We start from the raw sequence: 17,817 nt of genomic DNA on the forward strand, positions 1-17,817 counted from the left end.
CCAAGTATGCGGCTGTGCACACACACTTTCTCAATGTGGCTTCTAATTTGAACATAGATTTTTACTGTGAGATAAGAAACAGAAGGTTTTTCTCACTTTTACTTCTGCCTTCACCAGAAGCACCATTTTCCCCTTTTGCATTTAGCTGTGTCTTCCCTGAGTATCTGCATCAGACACCTATTTGTGAAAGCAAGTGGAACACCAAAGAGATTGGGAATATCAGAGATCTGATTGTCAAAGGTGTTTTAAGTTAATGGTAATACTAAAATCCCTAATGTAACACTGAAAATCCCAGAGACTTCTATCTTTGTTTTATCAAATTTATTCAGTATGACTGGAACACCACCACCAAAGAGCAGGTGAGACAGGACATGGAGGAAGCATATCAGATGGTGTGCTACAGCTGCAGGCGGGGGGTTGATGATGGGGGTGGTGAGAGGCAGGCAGAGTGAGAGCAGCACTGCCTGCCTGCACTCCATTACCTCCTTGTAAATGAGAACTCATCAAGACTGCCTGGATACCTTAAAACTTTCTTACGCAACGCTGAACCCTATTACTTATTCTAACACAAGTACCTGTGAAATTGCATTAGGGCTCAGAACAATGATTTTATGCGATGAATTGATTTTCAAGAGACTAAATGCATGGAATGGAGTGTGCTCAGTTAAAGAAAAAACAAAGACAGAGGAGGCAGGAATGTTGAATCTTTGAACACCCAAATGCTGGACAGCAGCGATTAAATAGATAGGTAAGACCAGGTACACAAGACTCATAAATTAATGGACCCAACAATTAAAAAAGCTGTGAACATGACCTTTCCTGAATTTAAAACTGTTTTCTATATAAAATATATTAAAAACTTTGAAGAAGCATTTATGAGAAGGATTTTGAAGGTATTATTCAAGCCCAAAGTATTATATGTAAAACCTGATTATATATTACTCTACTTTTCATTACATATAGGTCCAAGATCTTATGGTTCTCTCCAACACTCATCACAAATGTTTGCAGGACTCGGCCTAGATGGCTGAATATAATATCATTAATATGCCCAAGAACAGTTCACCTCATTGGCCCAGAAAATGGGTTGATTTACTTTAGCCTTCCGGATTTTAAGTGGTGCTCTGTTGAATTTTACATTGATCTCATCGTTACAGAACAATGTGACCATTGACTAGTGCAGTCAGGGAAAGATATCTATGTGTGGCTGTTATATTTCAGAGTGTCACTAGTGTTCCTGGAAACATCTTAACTCTCAATTTCTTCTCTCCTCACCTTTCTGACAAGGTATGCAATGAGACTCAAGAATTTCACAGGCTCTTCTGCCACGGAAGGGGACAAGAAATTAGCAGTTTTATGGTAAGTCCCATTGCGACAATGAGAGAAGCAGCTCAAATCTTAAGGAGGACTTTAAAAGTACTGAATTACTTAAGCAGCTTACAGAAGATCATTATTCTTGTTTTCCATTAAACTATTAAAGGATAACTAATGGATTTCTTCAGCAGCTGACTAAACATTTATTCTTCTAATTTATACTGTTATCAAGATGGGATTTTAATGCTTTTGACCACTTTTTTTTTCTTTCTCCATTTGCTTATGTTTCAAAATCTAACCTTAGAACAAGAACTGCAAAATATAGGTCAGCATTTTTTTTTTTTTACAGTTTATAGGTTTCATTAAGCAATGGAATTAACATAATCCTTTCCTAATTACCACAGCTACCGATGCTTATCACTTCTCTACTTGAGAATGTTTAAACTAAAGAAGGACCATGCTATGAAGTACTCCAGATCTCTGATGGAATATTTTAAGGTAATCTTTATTCAGTTTAATTTATTGATATGAAATGAAATTCATACCAGCACTGAGAGCTCTCACAAGTATAACTGCATGACTTACAAGTCTGACATTCAACCTCTACCCTGGGAAATGCTGGCAGGGTGACTGCCAGGGAGTGGGGACAGAAGTGATTTGGAGTATTTTTGGATTTGTCACTTGATTCAAAGGACCATACTCAGTAATTCTACTAAAATAACATTATTCTCAACACCATGTAATGTTTATGCAAGTTTCTGTAAAGGAAACTGATTATTTCAAGAGTTCAATGTGCAAGTGATTATGAACCCCAATGAACCATAATAAAGCAATTATTTAGGCTTTAGTTAGTTAAATTTAGATTTTAAATTCCGTGAGATTTGCTGAAGCTTATTGCAGACTCAGAGTTTTCTCATTTTATTTCTGTTCATCTTCAAATTGCCTTACCCACACCTTGAAAGTTTGCCTTTACCTTGAATCGAGTGGAGATCAGCTGATTGTCATGACTCGGTGAAGTTTTCCTTTGCCTTGTCAAATGCTGTTTACCCAGTGTAAGAACAACAAGTCCTCACCATTCCTAAATGGAGAGAAACAGAATCTTTCTTCAGCTCTGCCAAGGTTTTGATATTTATATTTCACTGGTTAATGCTGTTTGAAGCATACATTCATTCTTGTACTTTATTACTACATATTATTCTGTAATTATGTAATTATACTGGTTTGTCAGCCCATCAGTCTTTTTTTGTTGTTTTTTTTTCAGCCTCTGTGAATTTGTTCCAGGCTTTGACATATTAGTACCACAAACCAGTAAAACTTTAACACTGCCGTTTTAATATTTTTGTGTAAATGGTGATAAAATGCTGCTGTAAAACTCCAGTACTATCATGCTAGCAACCATCACTGAGTCCTGACTTCCTTGGCGTCCTCTGTGTGTGTGTGTATATCTGTAACTTCAGTAATGTTACTCCTGATCTCCTGTACTCGTTAGGAATGCCTCTGTTGTAGTCACAGTTTTCAGTCAGAGATTTGCACAACAAATTAAATTTGAACTAGACACACTTAGAGCCTCAGCATTTTGATGCAGTGTAGTCCATCCACTTCAGATTTTACCCAGGATGAATGCAGATTGTCTCTTAGAAAAATGGTTATTAGACAAATTATTTGATAAACTTTTTCTGCAGAAAGTAATGTTTTCTTAAAAAAAAAAAAAAAAAAAAGGGACAGGAGGGGCTGTCTCTTCCATTAAAGCCACTTTACTGTCTCTAGCTGTGCAAACGGGTACAATGAAGAACATATTACTACTCCCAGCATAAGACTATTTTGCTGTGTCCACACAGAGAAAATGTCTTTTAATGTAAATGAAAAAGAGAAAAAAATGTAAAACAATAAAATAGACAAATCACGAATGCTGGTTTTGGGCATCTAGTTGAAGCTGAGTATTTCAGCTGCTGTTACTGTGTGTATGCTATGGGCACTGTGACTCATTTGCTAGAAGTAGTGGTTGGGTGTGTACAGATTATATGTTCAGGATCTTTTTGCAGTGAAGGCATAGGAGGAGAAAAAAAAAGAATGGGAGCTGTTAACTAGATACTAGTTTTGTGTCGCTGCACAATGTTCTCTGTGTTCATTAGCAAGAATCTGTAATACAAATGAAATAGATCAGCTATTTGAATAGAGTTGTTCTTCAAAATTTTGCACAATTTTAACTGTGAAAAGCAGCCCCCTGTTTACAGCGGAGGAATATTTTGGCAGAATTGTTTTTCATATTTTTCCTCACAAATGCCACTTTGTCCAAATTGAAACCATTTGTGGACAGAACTGCTTCTGATTAATTTCTAATTAAAAGTTTCAAATTTATATTTTTGACATTTCAAAAGAGAAAATAACCATTTAATCAAAAAAACCAGTTTTGAAACTTAGAAACAACTTAGAGTAAAATATAACTAAAATGATAGTTTTTTAAAATTGAAATAAAACATTTTAAGATTAACAGAAGTGGCATCCTTTGATGAATTTCACCTAAAAGTTTGAGGAAGATTTTTATGTTTTTAAAATGTGTTGTCAATAGTCATTGGCAAAAATATTTAAAATATTTTCATTGTCAAATAACTACCTCCAATCCAGATCTAGTCTTAATCTTGACAGGTCTAGTGTTTGTCTCCAGATACTGTTGGGAAAAACCTGCAGGAGTAGACACTAACATCAAAGCTGCTTCTTCATCCCTGAGGGCTTTCCAGGGGAGTTTAGGATCTCTCTCCTTCTTATATATGAGTGGGTGGCAAAAATATACACTACATACGTTCTGTGCTACAAAACACTCCATTGCATGCTCGAAACACGGCAGCATGCTGAATAGGAGCATACAGGCAAGGCCACTGTCATGTTTTGGGCAGTGTTTTCTGCTTTGGTCAGTCCTGTTTGGCAAGTTTAGCTGTGTTTTAGAAGTCAAGGGTAGGATTTTGCTCCCAGAGTCAGCTGCATGACCTTGGGCCGTGACCTGGACTGCTCTGTGCTCCGCTGAATCTCTGTGCCTCACATGCAAACTAGCAATTACAGTAACCAGATGAATCCTGTAATAATGACAGTAATACTTTGCAGAGAACTTGTAAAATTTGATTGTATTTTCACTGTGCATGCTGACTTCTTTGCAAGGAGCTCAGAATGATTGTTTTCAGAAAACACACAGAGATAGCTTCAGCCCTGATACTACCACTTTTTATGGGAACTAGGTAAGACGCCACCCAGTTAGAGCAAGACTGGAAAAATCTGGGCTTTATTGTTGCTGGGCAATCTTTTTGTGCAGGGCTGTACAAGGTGCTACACAGACGTGAAAGGCAGAATGAGTAAGCAGGTAAGGAAAGACAATTTGTGCAAATAAAATACACAAAAACAGAGGCATTCAAGCAGATCCTTACTAGAAGTTTTATTTCTAGTACTATCTGAATCCCAAGACATCTTCCCTAGCAACTTGGGAGGGATTAATTTCATTAAGGCATCAACCCAAATTCTTTTTATCTTTTATTGAAAGATTGCAGGTCCCCCTAAAGATAAGAAGTCATTTGCAGTCTGAAGAACTTACTTTGTAGAATAAGTTCCAGTGGTAATTACACCACTTCTTTGTGAACTGCATCTGCTTTTACTGGAACTTTACTGTATTCCCTCTTTCATCAAATTACTTTCAAGCTACTGGTTGAAACCTACCAATCATCCAGTTAATTATAGGACTGACGTGCAGAGCTGTTCTGCTACATGTACTGCAGCTCTTGCAACGAAAACAGGGAGTGTTGAGCGTTGTGTCATCAGTATTCACGTATTTGTGTCATCTTTATTTACATTTTGGTTTTGTACTTACAGAACTCTTCAAAAGCCTCACAGGCCCCCTCACCTTGGGGCGGCAATGGAAAGTGAGTATTTTCTGCTGAGTACTTCTGTCTGGGAACAAGTGGTTCCAAGAGGGGGGGAAATGTTTCGGTGCCTCTAAAGGCAAAGGATAGGCCGTGACTCAGTGGTTTGGGATGTACAGGTATGTTTCAAATATGTAGCAGGCAGAAAATGTTCTTATGAGCTACAGAATTGATCTTACAGCTGCCTTGGGCTTGGTGGGAGTGAGGGGCTCCCACTAGGCTAAATCAGGTACCCATGTGAGCCATCCAGTGAGGGTGGGAAGGAAGAGCTGAAACACACCTTCATCTTTGTGCAAAGCCCCCTTAAGTCTAAAATCAGCTGTGGTGGGTCTCTGCTGAATTCTTTGACAGTTTGCTTCTCAAATCAAATGAAGGCCATAAAAATATCTGTTAATTAGCTAGCAAGTAGCATGTCATTTCAGGAAGCCAAAGTAAAGTTAACGTTCATTGCAATGATTTTTCAATGATTCGTTCAGTAATGAAAGACCAATGAATATTTCATTGATATATGGTAAGTGCTGTTTCATAAAACTGAAGGTGTAATAGTGGTGAAAATGTGAAGGCACTTAGTCAACCAATTATCAGTGGCTTTATACCAACGTTAAAATACCCCCGCCTCAGATATGAAGTCAGAGTAATGCAATTATGATCTACTGTCAAATGAAGGTGCATTGCTGCTGCAGCCTTGCCTTTATCTTGCGATGTCTGTTGCCATCTGACACACATTTCTCCTCCTCCTTTCTCCTGGCCGCGCATACAGATAACAGGTAAAACAAGGGAGAAGGACTTTACGTTTCTTTCCTTCTCTATTTCAGTAGGCTGAATTCTAGGTCAAAATTATTATTGTTAATGGTCTCTTTCTGGTGGTTCATAAGAAGAAATGAGTACTAGAAACTCCAAGGAAACAAAATAATAAAACTGTAGAAGGAGTTGAAGTTTAGCACACAAAGAATTGAAGTTTTCAAACAGACTTTGTTCTGAATCAGTGCAAAACCAAAAATTCCAAAACCAAAAACATTTTGCTTAAAGGAAAATATTGTCATAGAGAATTCAAAATATTTTGGGGTGTATATGTGTGTATATATATATACACACACACACACCAAATACACAAAATTATTTAAAATACATAAGTGTATATAGATGTTTAAGTAAAGATTATAGCACAAACTAAAGTGACAAAATATAAAATCACTTTAAATAAAAACCAAAAAGATATTTTAACATTGGGAAAGCAACTACTAAATAAAATTATTCAATATGTGCCAGTTTTTCAAGGCATTTTAATGTTAGTGAAACCTTGTATTGCAATAAAAATATGGTAAGGTTTACATGAAGTTTTAGTGCCAAAATAGACCACTGGAGCATTACACCTCTTTTGTTCCATAAGAAGTGGATTATACCTAAGAAACTTCATGGAGCAGAAGTTATCCTTTTATTCCTGTCCCATAATAGACCCCTATGAAGTGTGTGCTCTGCAGGTGATGGTATCTCCCTTGCTATTTATAAGAGCTGATTAGGTGCCCAGGACTTAGAATCAGTGGGGTTTGACTGAAGGAGAAAATTGTTGTCCTGCCACAAGGTAGGGAGCAGAAACCCAGCATTCAAGTCAGCATCACTTGTAACATAATGCCCAGCTGATCAGTCTCTTCCCACTAACTTGGAAGATAAGGAAGGAAAGCTCTGAAAGTGCACACCTCTCTCTTTTATTCAGAGAAGGAAGCACTTGGCATGTAAGAATAACTGAGTATGACAAGGCCTTGTTATAACAGTGTTACTATGACACCTGTGACCCAACACACAAAGCCCGCAGTCCACGCTCAGGTCTTCTGTCCCCTTTGTCTGGAGTCTCAGAAGAAAAACTCTTCAGCTGGCTCACAGTTGCTGTATATCCCAGCTGTTTCCTGGTGGTCCCAAGCATTGTCATAGGCCTGGTGCTGCCACTGGCAGCATGCACTTTGCTTTCCCCAGGGCTACTCGCTCTACAGTTTCCTCTTATTCCCATGCAAATTTGTACCAGATGGGAAGAGAAGTCGCACACCACAGAGGAAAGACCAAACACCGTCAGGGTATGGCACCACTGGAGACAGATCAGCAGCCTGGTTCAGAATGGGGAGACAGCAGGTTATTCTTAAATCTTTTTTTGAACACAGCAAAAAGTTATGCATTGCCATGAAGTGTAGTCTGCTCAGGATCTCAAATGATCAAAAATCTCAGCTTGGCTTACTGGAATTTCTGGCCATTTTTGTTTGAAAGGTTGTGAACCTCTACAAAGTTGGCCTGAGTTCCAGGCTGGCAATGAAACAAATTTTCCCTGGTTTCATTACAGAAATGTTTCCCACCTCTAGTGGCAGAAAGCACAAAATAGAGAGATTTAATAGACTCACCACAGTAATAATGGCTGTGCACAACAGGGTAAATCCAATGAACAATGTGCTTTATTTGGCAGAAGTGCGTCAGCTTGTTGTAAGTGGCTCTAACAAAATACTCCTGGTCTCCTCAGATACTTATGATTTTTAACTGCTCCCAGACCTAATCTAGTGTAGTTCAGCTCTTCTGTACATTAAAGACACTGTGGCGTGTCAAGTAACCAGGATGTTTTGAGACTTAAAAATAAAATATTTGTGCCATAGGATATGCTCAAACTATAACACATAAGCTGTGTAAAAAGCTACTAGCTGCTGAGTTAACGTGGTCTCTAGCTCTGGAAAAAGAATGTCTCACAGGAGCCTGTTGTTGAGCACAGGTAATAGCAGGGCACTGCTAGAAAATCTGCAGCAAAAGCTGTTGCCATAAATGCCTTTCAGCCCAAGGCTGTGCTGTGGTGGCAGCCTGTTCTACAGCACCTGCAAGTTGTCAGCACAGCAGGTCTATGCCCATGCTTCATGTTCAGGACCATTGACGGTGGCTTGTAAGGCCTTTCTGTCCCGGGGTTGGACCAGGCCCATAACGAGTCTGAGTGAGCTTGATGCTGTTGCACAGCATGAGGCATCCGTGGCCACCTGTCAAGAGAGAGGTGGCAACGTCCCCATTTGGAGAGTTTTGGTGTCTTTGCTTCATGCAGGAGCATCTCAGCCCTGCGTTTCACGTGTATTCCACAGCAAACCGAATGCATTTGTTTAGGTAGGTGGTTCCAAATGGGGGCAAGAGAAGAGATTTTTGGAACCCTTAACCTTGTTCGCTGAAACATAATCATCACGGAAACATGGTGGGATGACTCATACAACTGGAGTTCTGCACTGGATTGCTATAAACTCTTCAGAAGGGATAGGCAAGGAAGGAGAGGTGGTGGGGTAGCCCTGTATGTTAGGGAGTGTTTTAGCCTGTTTAGGAGCCTGGTTGACACAGTCCTTTGGGAGGCAGTCCTGAAGGGCAAAGAAGTCCAGGAAGGATGGACATTCTTCCAGAAGGAAATCTTAAATACGCAGGAGCAGGCCATCCCCATGTGCCAGAAGACAAGCCAGTGGGGAAAAAAAACTGGCCTGACCAGAAAGCTTTGGCTGGAACTCAGGAAAAAAAGGAGAGTTTATGACCTTTCGAAGGGGCAGGCCACTCAGGAGGACTACAAGGATGTTGTGAGGTTGTGCAGGGAGAAAATTAGAAAGGTCAAAGCCCAACTAGAACTTAATCTGGCTACTGCCATAAAAGACAATAAAAAATGTTTCTGTTAATACATTAGCAACAAAAGGAGGGTTAAGGAGAATCTCCATCCTTAATTGGATGTGAGGGGAAATACAGTGACAAAGCATGATTAAAAGGCTGAAGTACTTAATGCCTTCTTTGTCTCAGTCTTTAATAGTAAGGCCAGTTGTTCTACAGGTACCCAGCCTCCTGAGCTGGAAGACGGGGACAGGGAGCAGAAAGAAACCCCCATAATCCAAGGGGAAATGGTTAGCAGCCTACTACACCACCTAGACATACACAAGTCTATGGGACTGGATGGGATCTACTCAAGGGTACTGAGGGAGCTGGCGGAAGTGCTCACCAAGCCACTTTCCATCATTTGCCAGCAGTCCTGGCTAACCAAGCAGGTCCCAGTTGACTGGACATTAGCGAACGTGAAATCCATCTACAAGAAGGGCCGGAAGGAGGATCCGGAGAACTACAGGCCTGTCAGTCTGACTTCAGTGCCGGTGAAGGTTGCGGAGCGGTTCATCTTCCACGTAAGTGAAGAGCAGGTTCATGACTATCTAAAGAACCTGAAGGTGTACAAGTCCATGGGACCTGATGAGATCTATCCACAGGTCCTGAAAGAACTAGCAGACCACGTTGCTAGGCCACTTTCCATCCTATTTGGGAAGTCATGGCAGTCTGGTGAAGTGCCCACTGATTGGAAAAGAGGAAACATCACCCCCATTTTCAAAAAGGGGAAAAAGGAAGACCCAGGCAACTACAGGTCAGTCAGTCTCACCTCTGTGCCTGGCAAGATCATGGAGCAGATCCTCCTGAAAGCTCTGCTATGGCACATGGAAAATGTGGAGGTGATTGGTGGCAACCAACATGCCTTCACCAAGGAGAATCCTACCTGACGAATCTGGTGGCCTTTTATGATGGAGTTACAGCATCAATTGACAAGGGGAGAGGAACTGATGTCATCTATCTGGGCTTGTGCAAAGCCTTCAATACTGTCCCGCACGACATCCTGGACTCCAAATTGGAAAGATATGGATTTGATGGATGGACCACTCGGTGGATAAGAAATTGGCTGGAAGGTGACACTCAAAGGGTTGCAATCAATGACTCAATGTCTGAGAGGAGACCAGTGACAAGTGGTGTTCCTCAGAGATCGGTACAGGGACCGGTGCTATTTAACTTCTTTGTTGGTGACAGGGACAGTGGCATCGAGTGCACCCTCAGCAAGTTTGCCAATTACACCAAGTCGTGTGGTGAGGTCGACACACCAGAGGGAAGGGATGCCATCCAGAGGGACCTTGACAGGCTGGAGAGGTGGGCCCAGGCCAACCTTACGAAGTTTAACAAGGCCAAGTGCAAGGCCCTGGAAGTGTCCAAGGCCATGTTGGATGGAGCCTTGAGCAACCGGGTCTAGTGGGAGGTGTCCCTGCCATGGCAGGGGGCTTGGAACTAGATGATCTTTGAGGTCTCTTGCAACACAAACCATTCTATGATTCTGTGATTCTATGATCTTGAGTGCCATCACGCAGTGCTTACCAGACAACCAAATGGTCAGTCCAAGTCAGCATGGGTTTATGAAATGCAGGTGCTGCTTGACTAACCTGATATCCTTCTATGACAAGGTGACCTGGTTAGTGGATGAGGCAAAGGCTGTGGATGTTGTTTATCTGGACATTACTAAAGCCTTTGACACCATTTCCTACAGCATTCCCCTGGAGAAACTGGCTGCTCATGGCTTAGACAGGTGCACTCTTCACTAGGTAAAGAACTGGCTGGATGGCCAGGCCCAAAGAGTGATGATGAATGGAGTTCAATCCAGTTGGCAGCTGGTCACAAATGGTGTTCCCCAGGACTCAGTACTGGGGCCAGTTCTGTTTAGTATCTTTATCTATAATCTGGACTAGGGGATCGAGTGCTCCCTCAGTAAGTTTGTGAATGACACCAAGTTGGGCAGGAGTGTTGATCTCCTTAAGGGTAGGAAGGCTCTGCAGAGGGACCTGGACAGGCTGGATCAATGGGCCAAGGCCAGTTGTATGAGGTTCAACAAGGCCAAATGCTGGGTCCTGCACCTGGGTCACAACAACCCCATGCAACGCTACAGGTTTGGGGAAGAGTGGCTGGAAAGCTGATGGGCGGGTACTGGGGGTGTTGGTCTGGCTGAATATAAGCCAGCAGTGTGCTCAGATGGCCAAGAAGGTCAACAGCATCCTGGCCTGTATCAGCAATAGTGTGGCCAGCAGGAGTAGGGAGGTGATCGTGCCCCTGTACTTGGCATGGGTGAGGCCGCACCTCGAATACTGTGTGCAGTTTTGCGCCCCTCACTGCAAGAGACACTGAGGTGTTGGAGCATGTCCAGAGAAGGGCAACGAAGCTGGTGAAGGGTCTGGAGAACAGGTCTTATGAGGAGCAGCTGAGGGAACTGGGGTTGTTTAGCCTGGAGAAAAGGAGGCTGAGGGGAAACCTTATTCCTCTCTACAACTACCTGAAAGGAGGTTGTAGTGAGGTGGGTGTTGGTCTCTTCTCCCAAGTAGCAAGTGATAGAACAAGAGGAAATGGCCTCAAGTTGTGCCAGGGGAGGTTTAGATTGGGTATTAGGAAAAATTTCTTCACTGAAAAGGTTGTCAAGCACTAGAACAGCTCAGGGAAGTGGTTGAGTCACCATCCCTGGAGGTATTTAAAAGACATGTAGAGGTGGTGCTTAGGGACATGGTTTAGTGGTGGACTTGGCAGTGTTAGGTTAACACTTGGACTTGATGATAAGGGTCTTTTCCAACCTATATGATTGTATGATTGTATAAATTTTCAAGGAGAGTAGCTGTATGTGAGCATTCAGTGCTCCCCAGCTCTAAACGTGAGCTTGCTGTGCTGACCTCCACACTGCCTGCAGCCAGCAGGTGATTCCTAATTGCTGGTGTTAGAATTAAAGGAAAATCTATATTAGAACATTAGTGCTGCACTAAGTAGGTAACTTAAAACACTGCTCTGTACAAAACTGTGCGGATGAACTGTAGGCAATTAGAAACAAATCTCCATAGCCAGTCTTAAAGAATCCTATAGAGATATTCATAATCCTACAGTACCCTCAGCTCCTAATACTGCTCTGCAGGGTGCTTTTAAGACTTGCACTTTACTTATTGTGGTGACTGTATTTGGAGCAAACTGTCATTGTGGTTTCCACAAAATGCTTTGATAATAAGCCAATATTGCACATTGAGTGTTTTCTAACTGCCATTGCAGCTTCTGGCAGCAGGTAGGAAAATCATTACAGCTATGAGATACTTCTTTCTCTGAAAGATTGCTCTGGTTTTATGATAGATATTTTTTTTAAATAACAGGTTCATTTATAGGGAGAATTAAATCCCTTTTTATTTTCAGTTATTCCCAGTTTATAAGCTCTCCTTTCTCATAAAACCAGGAGATACTACTGCACATTCTCTCCTGACTGGGGTGCAGAGTTAATTTTACAAGTGTATTTGGGATGGCAATGAAGTGGGGTGTGTGAGGGGGACTCACTCTCCCTTTACCTCTCACAGGAGCACAGAAACACCATCACCCATGTCCCTGAGCCCGTCCCCCGTCAGCTCTGCTGGAAGCAGTGCGGGCACCGCCAGCTCCTCCTCGGCAGGGACCATCACCATCCCTCAGCGCATCCACCACATGGCTGCCAGCCACGTCAACATCACCAACAACGTCCTGCGGAGCTATGAACATTGGGACATGGCTGACAAGCTGACTAAGGAGAACAAAGGTGCCTCACTCTACTTCTTTGTCCCCTTTGGCTCATCAGCTTTAGCTTTCTTTCTGTTCTTATAGGCGTTGTTGGGAATTGGACCCAGAACCACCGCCTCTAAGAGCACAACTGTGACAGCTTGAGCAAACAGACCAAATCTGCTTGCTGGTCACTGTAGCCAATGCGTATCTTCTCCTGTCAAGCACAGAGGGGGGATGTGTAACACATGCTGAACATGGGGTTATCAGAGCAGCTGGCAAATAATTTAATGAACATGAGCCCCAAGTGATGAGAGCTTTTGAGTCTGCAAATTCGTTCACAGTTTCAGCTTCTTGTGGAGCACCGAGGTTATTTTCAGACTGCTCTGTCAACGGGTTTAAGACTATTAAAGTGTTAGCTAGGATAATAAGCAAACATTAGATGTTATGTTTATACAGGGAGTCCGATTAGGAGATGTCCACTGAAAGCCATGACCTTGACTCTCCTATGGTTGGATTGCAAATCTGGTTGTTTATTCCTAACAACAAAATGTAAGTCTTTACCACAGTCGTTTCGAAGGAGTTTTGGCAAGCAGTCTGTGACTGGGTTGTATCAAGTATAGTGGAGCGGCTGAGATGTATCTGAAGGACAAATTTGGCCTAGTGTTGGCCAGCTGTGAACTTCCCCATGATAATGTAATTATTCAGATTCCAGCTTTGGGCTTACACAAATCATTGACAAAGCTTTCTTTGACACTAGAGGTGCAAAGCCTAACTGGGAAATACTCTCATCATGAATTGGCTCATTCTCTTAAATTGTACTGAGATTTCAGATGGCTGGCTTTTCCTGACAAATGTGCTCGCTGTATGCAGTTTGATCTTACTCTCATTAATGTCAGTGGCAAATTTCCACTGATTTAGAGAAACTAAGCTTGAGATTTATAGAGTTTTATGTCTGAATAGTGGGTCATAATGATCTATCCCTGGATGAGGAGCAATAATAGAAGTTCTGTCCAGTCCTCCCCACTGCTTCTTGTCTTTGTTCGCATTGGTTAATTTAGTAGCAGTGCAGTCATTTTGGATTTTTTCCATAGCTACATCCATTTTCACAAAATGTGAAAGTGATTCCCTGTCAAATGTACTGCAGAATGTTACAGTGGGAATGCAGAAGGATGCTCTGATAGGAGAAAGAGATGGTGATAATCTTGTAATTAGCCCTGTGTGTTGTGGAGTTGTTAAATGTTCTACTTGGTATTGAATCAAAATAGCTCAGGCATTCAGCCAGCAGACAGAAAATGTACCCAGCCACTGCTGTTATCAGTCCTAGAGCTGGATGAGGAAAAACCTGCTGACTCGCTTTCTGTGTTTTCCCCCCTACACTCTTCTTTGTTCTCGTTTTGATTTACGATGAAATAAACCCAGTTCTGCAAAGCCATATAGGGATAATCTTTATTCAGATGAGCAATCCCTTTGACTTTAGTGGGACTGGATGCATGAATAAGGTTTCTCACATGAGCAAGACATCTAGTGTTGTGCCCTGTTCTTGCATATCTTGTTTCACAAACTGCAGCCGTCTTACAGGGAATGGAAAGTTCATGTTACTTCAAATTTCGTTTAAGTATTATAAACCATTGGAAAGATATCAGAGTTTCATACATGCTATAGCGTGTCTATCTTTACATTTTGTCTGGAAAGATACCTCATTTCTAATTAAATACTCAATTTAAAGTTGCATGCTTACACACAATTAAACTGCAATTTGAAAAATTCATAGTGTTACAAAAAAGTATATGAGAACTACTGTGGTACTCTGCAGGTCTTCATCATATCACATGATGGATTCAATTTACAGAAGGATATATTTATGACACTTTTACGTGAGAAATGTTGCAGTGTTTCATGAAACCTAGCTGTAATTCTTTTAGTAGATGTCACCTGCACCTCTCAAATGATTCAAAACACCCATATCTTAGTGGCTGGGACAGGACTCATCCCTTTCCCCGTAGCTACCTCTAAGCCATCTTTGCCAGCTGGAGCAGCTGTTGCAGTGCCCAGGCTCTGCACACGGGCATGCAGACCATGAGTTCAAAAATGCCCCATGACAGCAAACCCCAGACTCTGCCTTGAGTCCCAGGTAAAGGACAGATCTCTTGACCTTTCTCTCAGGGGTTTGGGCAGTCAGTTCGTCATAAAACAATGAGAATTCAAACCCCCCCCCCAAACAAGAACGGTCTCAAAAAACAAACAAACAAACACAAACCCACAAAGAAACCCTCGTTTAAGATAAAAATTAATTTTCTTTTTAAAAAAAAAAAACAACCAAAACAAAATGATCCAATCAATATTTTCTTCTTTTTTTTTTTTTTTTCCTGTGGTCAGCTCTCATTGTTTCTGTTGTCTTCTGAATCACAGGGAGTGTCTTGCCCAAGAACGTGTCGCTGATGAGCTAATAGAGAAGGGTATAAAAATGTGGCCTCATTGTTGTAAGGCCTAATAGTCTTTACCTCTGGGTCTTACTGCTGTCATAGATGTTTCTTAGGTCATGCCCATGCAGACACAAGAGATTTCTTCCGCGTTGTAGGAGCTGTGCAGCCTCCCCTTGTCCGTGGCTGTCAGCTTAGGTTTTGTGCTCCTCAGAGTATGCCTGCACGCTCCCAGTCTGGACTTGACTCATGTCCAGCTGGCTCAGAGCAGGAGACAGAAGCCTTTCTTGTCAGCCTGACAAAAGATGTGCCATTAAAATAAAAAGGCATAGCAAGAGGGAGAACAGCAGAACTGTGACCCGCCAAGCTGATCTGGTTTGAAAAGGAAAACGGGAGCATACTGCCGTGTACCTCTGATTGAATTTCCCCTGTTTGGTAGGGGTTAGCGTGTGGGAGAATAGATGGAGTTTGTCACAAACTCTGCATCTGTAGCAGGCCAGGCTGAACTGCAGACTTCCCAAAGCCAACCCATGGGCTTGTTTGTGCTGGATCACCTAGAGAGTTGTTCACCATGCTTAACATCAAGCTCTCAGCTGACTTTACAAAATCCAATAATTTTTTTAAGCTTCCAAAGATAGCAGCACTTTTTCTCTACAGTAGAAAGCTATCAGCTCTGTAGTGACAAAAGCCCATTCTTTCACGTGTGAGTGTAATAAGTGGCTCCAGTGCTTGTAGCTTTTTCAAGAAACGTTAAACTGAAATTAGGCTTTAAGGTGAATTCTCAGTGTTTAAAGCAATTATTATTTATTTGAGCCTAGAATGAGTTCTCTACAATGCAGGCAAGGCAGTGCATTATTTCACTGCTAAATGTATTGATTTTACACTGGAGGAGGGGAATAAAAGACAGAGGCAGGAAGATTAAAAGTAACTGCTGGCTGCAGCATCTTAACGCAACTGGTGATTGCCCTAAGCTTCCATTATGCTTGCCTCCAGCCAAATCACTTTGTGCTGTGATATGCTGTAGCTCCCAAGCTGACCAGGGTCAGACTGTCAATACTTGGATAGAAGACCTCAAAGCAGCACTTCCTTGCTGAAGAAAGTACTGATAATGATTTTGTACCCAGCATCTACTCTCACAAACTGCAGCCGATACAGTGTTAGCTGGCAGAATGCCGCGCACTGGATTTTAGATAGGGTGAGAATGTAAAGGCTCAGCCACTAGTTATTGTGATTGTTGGTTGTTATCTGAGCTCTGAGGGGCTTTAACTTAGAGTGGGCTCCCACTCACCTAAATATAGCGTAAGTGTTGTATATGTGGGAATGCCTGTGCCCCAGTGAGCGAAAAAACAAGTTGTGGGAGAATAGAGGACACAATCCAGTTCTTCATTGAAAGCAATTAGGAAAGGTCTGTTGGCCCTAACAGGATTAGTCTTTCACCCAGAAAGCATCTAACACATGGCATAAACTGGTGTGTGGCTTCCTAACTATGGCTCTCTGTTTAGTCACCTCCTGTTAACCCTTTCCAACACCGGATCCCAGTGGCCTTACCCATCTTTTCTTTCCCTTTATAGGTTCCCGTCTCCTAGATGCTATTTTCCTGCTGTGTTCCCTCTCTACTTTTCCTTCTCCACTCCCACCCCACACACCTCCCTCCTCTTCCTTCTCTGCTCCCACCCCACACACATCCTCTGGGGCCTGCAGCTGCAGCAGGATAAGCAGAGGGCCAAAACTGCTGCAATGGCAGTAACAGAAATTGGAGGGTGGGGAAAAGAGCAAGCAAGGTCTTCTGCAAGATCCAAACTAGCTCTTTATGCCCAGGAGAGGGCACAACATGGAAAGGGAAATGCCAAAGTTCATTGCCAGCTATTTAAATCAAGCAGTCAGCAAACCTAGGCTCAAAAAACTGAAAGTGCAGATCATCAGAGCTAAAGGAAGACTATTGGCAACCACTCATACCGTGCTGTGGTTGACTTCCAGCGTGGATAATCTAATTTGATCTGTTTAAATATATTGTTGCCTTTGTTTAAATTCTTTCCTACTGACCATGTGCTCATGTGCACAACGTTTTGAGAGCTTACTAATTGCACTGCTGCTGCTGCTGAGTGAGAGATCATGGTAATACACGGATTTCTGTACTATTGCCTGAAACAATGACTTCTGTTCCTTGTGTATTGCAGAATTCTTTGTAGACCTGGACTCAGTGATGGGACCCTTAACACAACACAGCAGTATGACCAATCTGGTTCGTTACGTTCGCCAAGGACTCCACTGGCTCCGCATCGAGGCTCATTTGTTGTAGTGACTGCTGCCCTGTTCATAACATCCCCATTCTTCTACCTCTACCAGCGCAGAGACGATCACTGGTGGAACTCAACTCATTTCTGGAAGTTTATTCATGTAACTTCATTTTTATTGCCTTTTTTAATCTCCTATCTATTGGAAGTAGAAGTCACCATAAATGGAACTTATGACTCAAGAGCAGTATGTGTTGTACCACCTAATCATTTTTGACAATTTTCTATGCCTTGTGTCTCCTGGATCCTGCCATCCTTATGTGCTTTATGGAACGGTACATTCCCTGCAGTATTGTTTTAAGTCCATGCTGCCTTCAAGTGAAAACAAAAAAGCACTTTGAGAAGATATGGATTCCTGAGAAATAGTACAAAGCGTCTTAAATATTTGAGGGTATATATGAGAAGTCCCTTCTGAAATAAATTAGTAGAAGTTATAGCTATTCATTCAAAATCATCTTCAGAACCTGAACCAAGCTTTTCGACGCTTAATTCTGGCATCGTTACCTGACACAGTACATTCCTAAGATTTCATAATTCCTA

The 17,817-nt window shown here is 42.0% G+C and overlaps 1 protein-coding gene across 1 annotated transcript in view; it reads left to right on the forward strand.

The window, feature by feature from the left end:
* The window catches only part of AFF2 (ALF transcription elongation factor 2), a 275,384-nt gene extending 258,102 nt beyond the window's left edge, over positions 1 to 17,282 (forward strand). Inside the window, exons 18-23 of the mRNA XM_086470685.1 lie at positions 1,288 to 1,359; positions 1,719 to 1,812; positions 4,619 to 4,666; positions 5,170 to 5,219; positions 12,386 to 12,600; positions 17,161 to 17,282. Coding sequence (XP_086326811.1) covers positions 1,288 to 1,359; positions 1,719 to 1,812; positions 4,619 to 4,666; positions 5,170 to 5,219; positions 12,386 to 12,600; positions 17,161 to 17,282 — 601 coding nt within the window. The remainder of the gene's footprint in view (positions 1 to 1,287; positions 1,360 to 1,718; positions 1,813 to 4,618; positions 4,667 to 5,169; positions 5,220 to 12,385; positions 12,601 to 17,160) is intronic.
* The last annotated feature ends 535 nt before the right edge of the window (positions 17,283 to 17,817 follow it).

This window comes from Leptosomus discolor, chromosome 9 (genome assembly GCF_034619465.1).
Source record: "Leptosomus discolor isolate bLepDis1 chromosome 9, bLepDis1.hap2, whole genome shotgun sequence".
Lineage (NCBI taxonomy): Eukaryota > Metazoa > Chordata > Aves > Leptosomiformes > Leptosomidae > Leptosomus > Leptosomus discolor.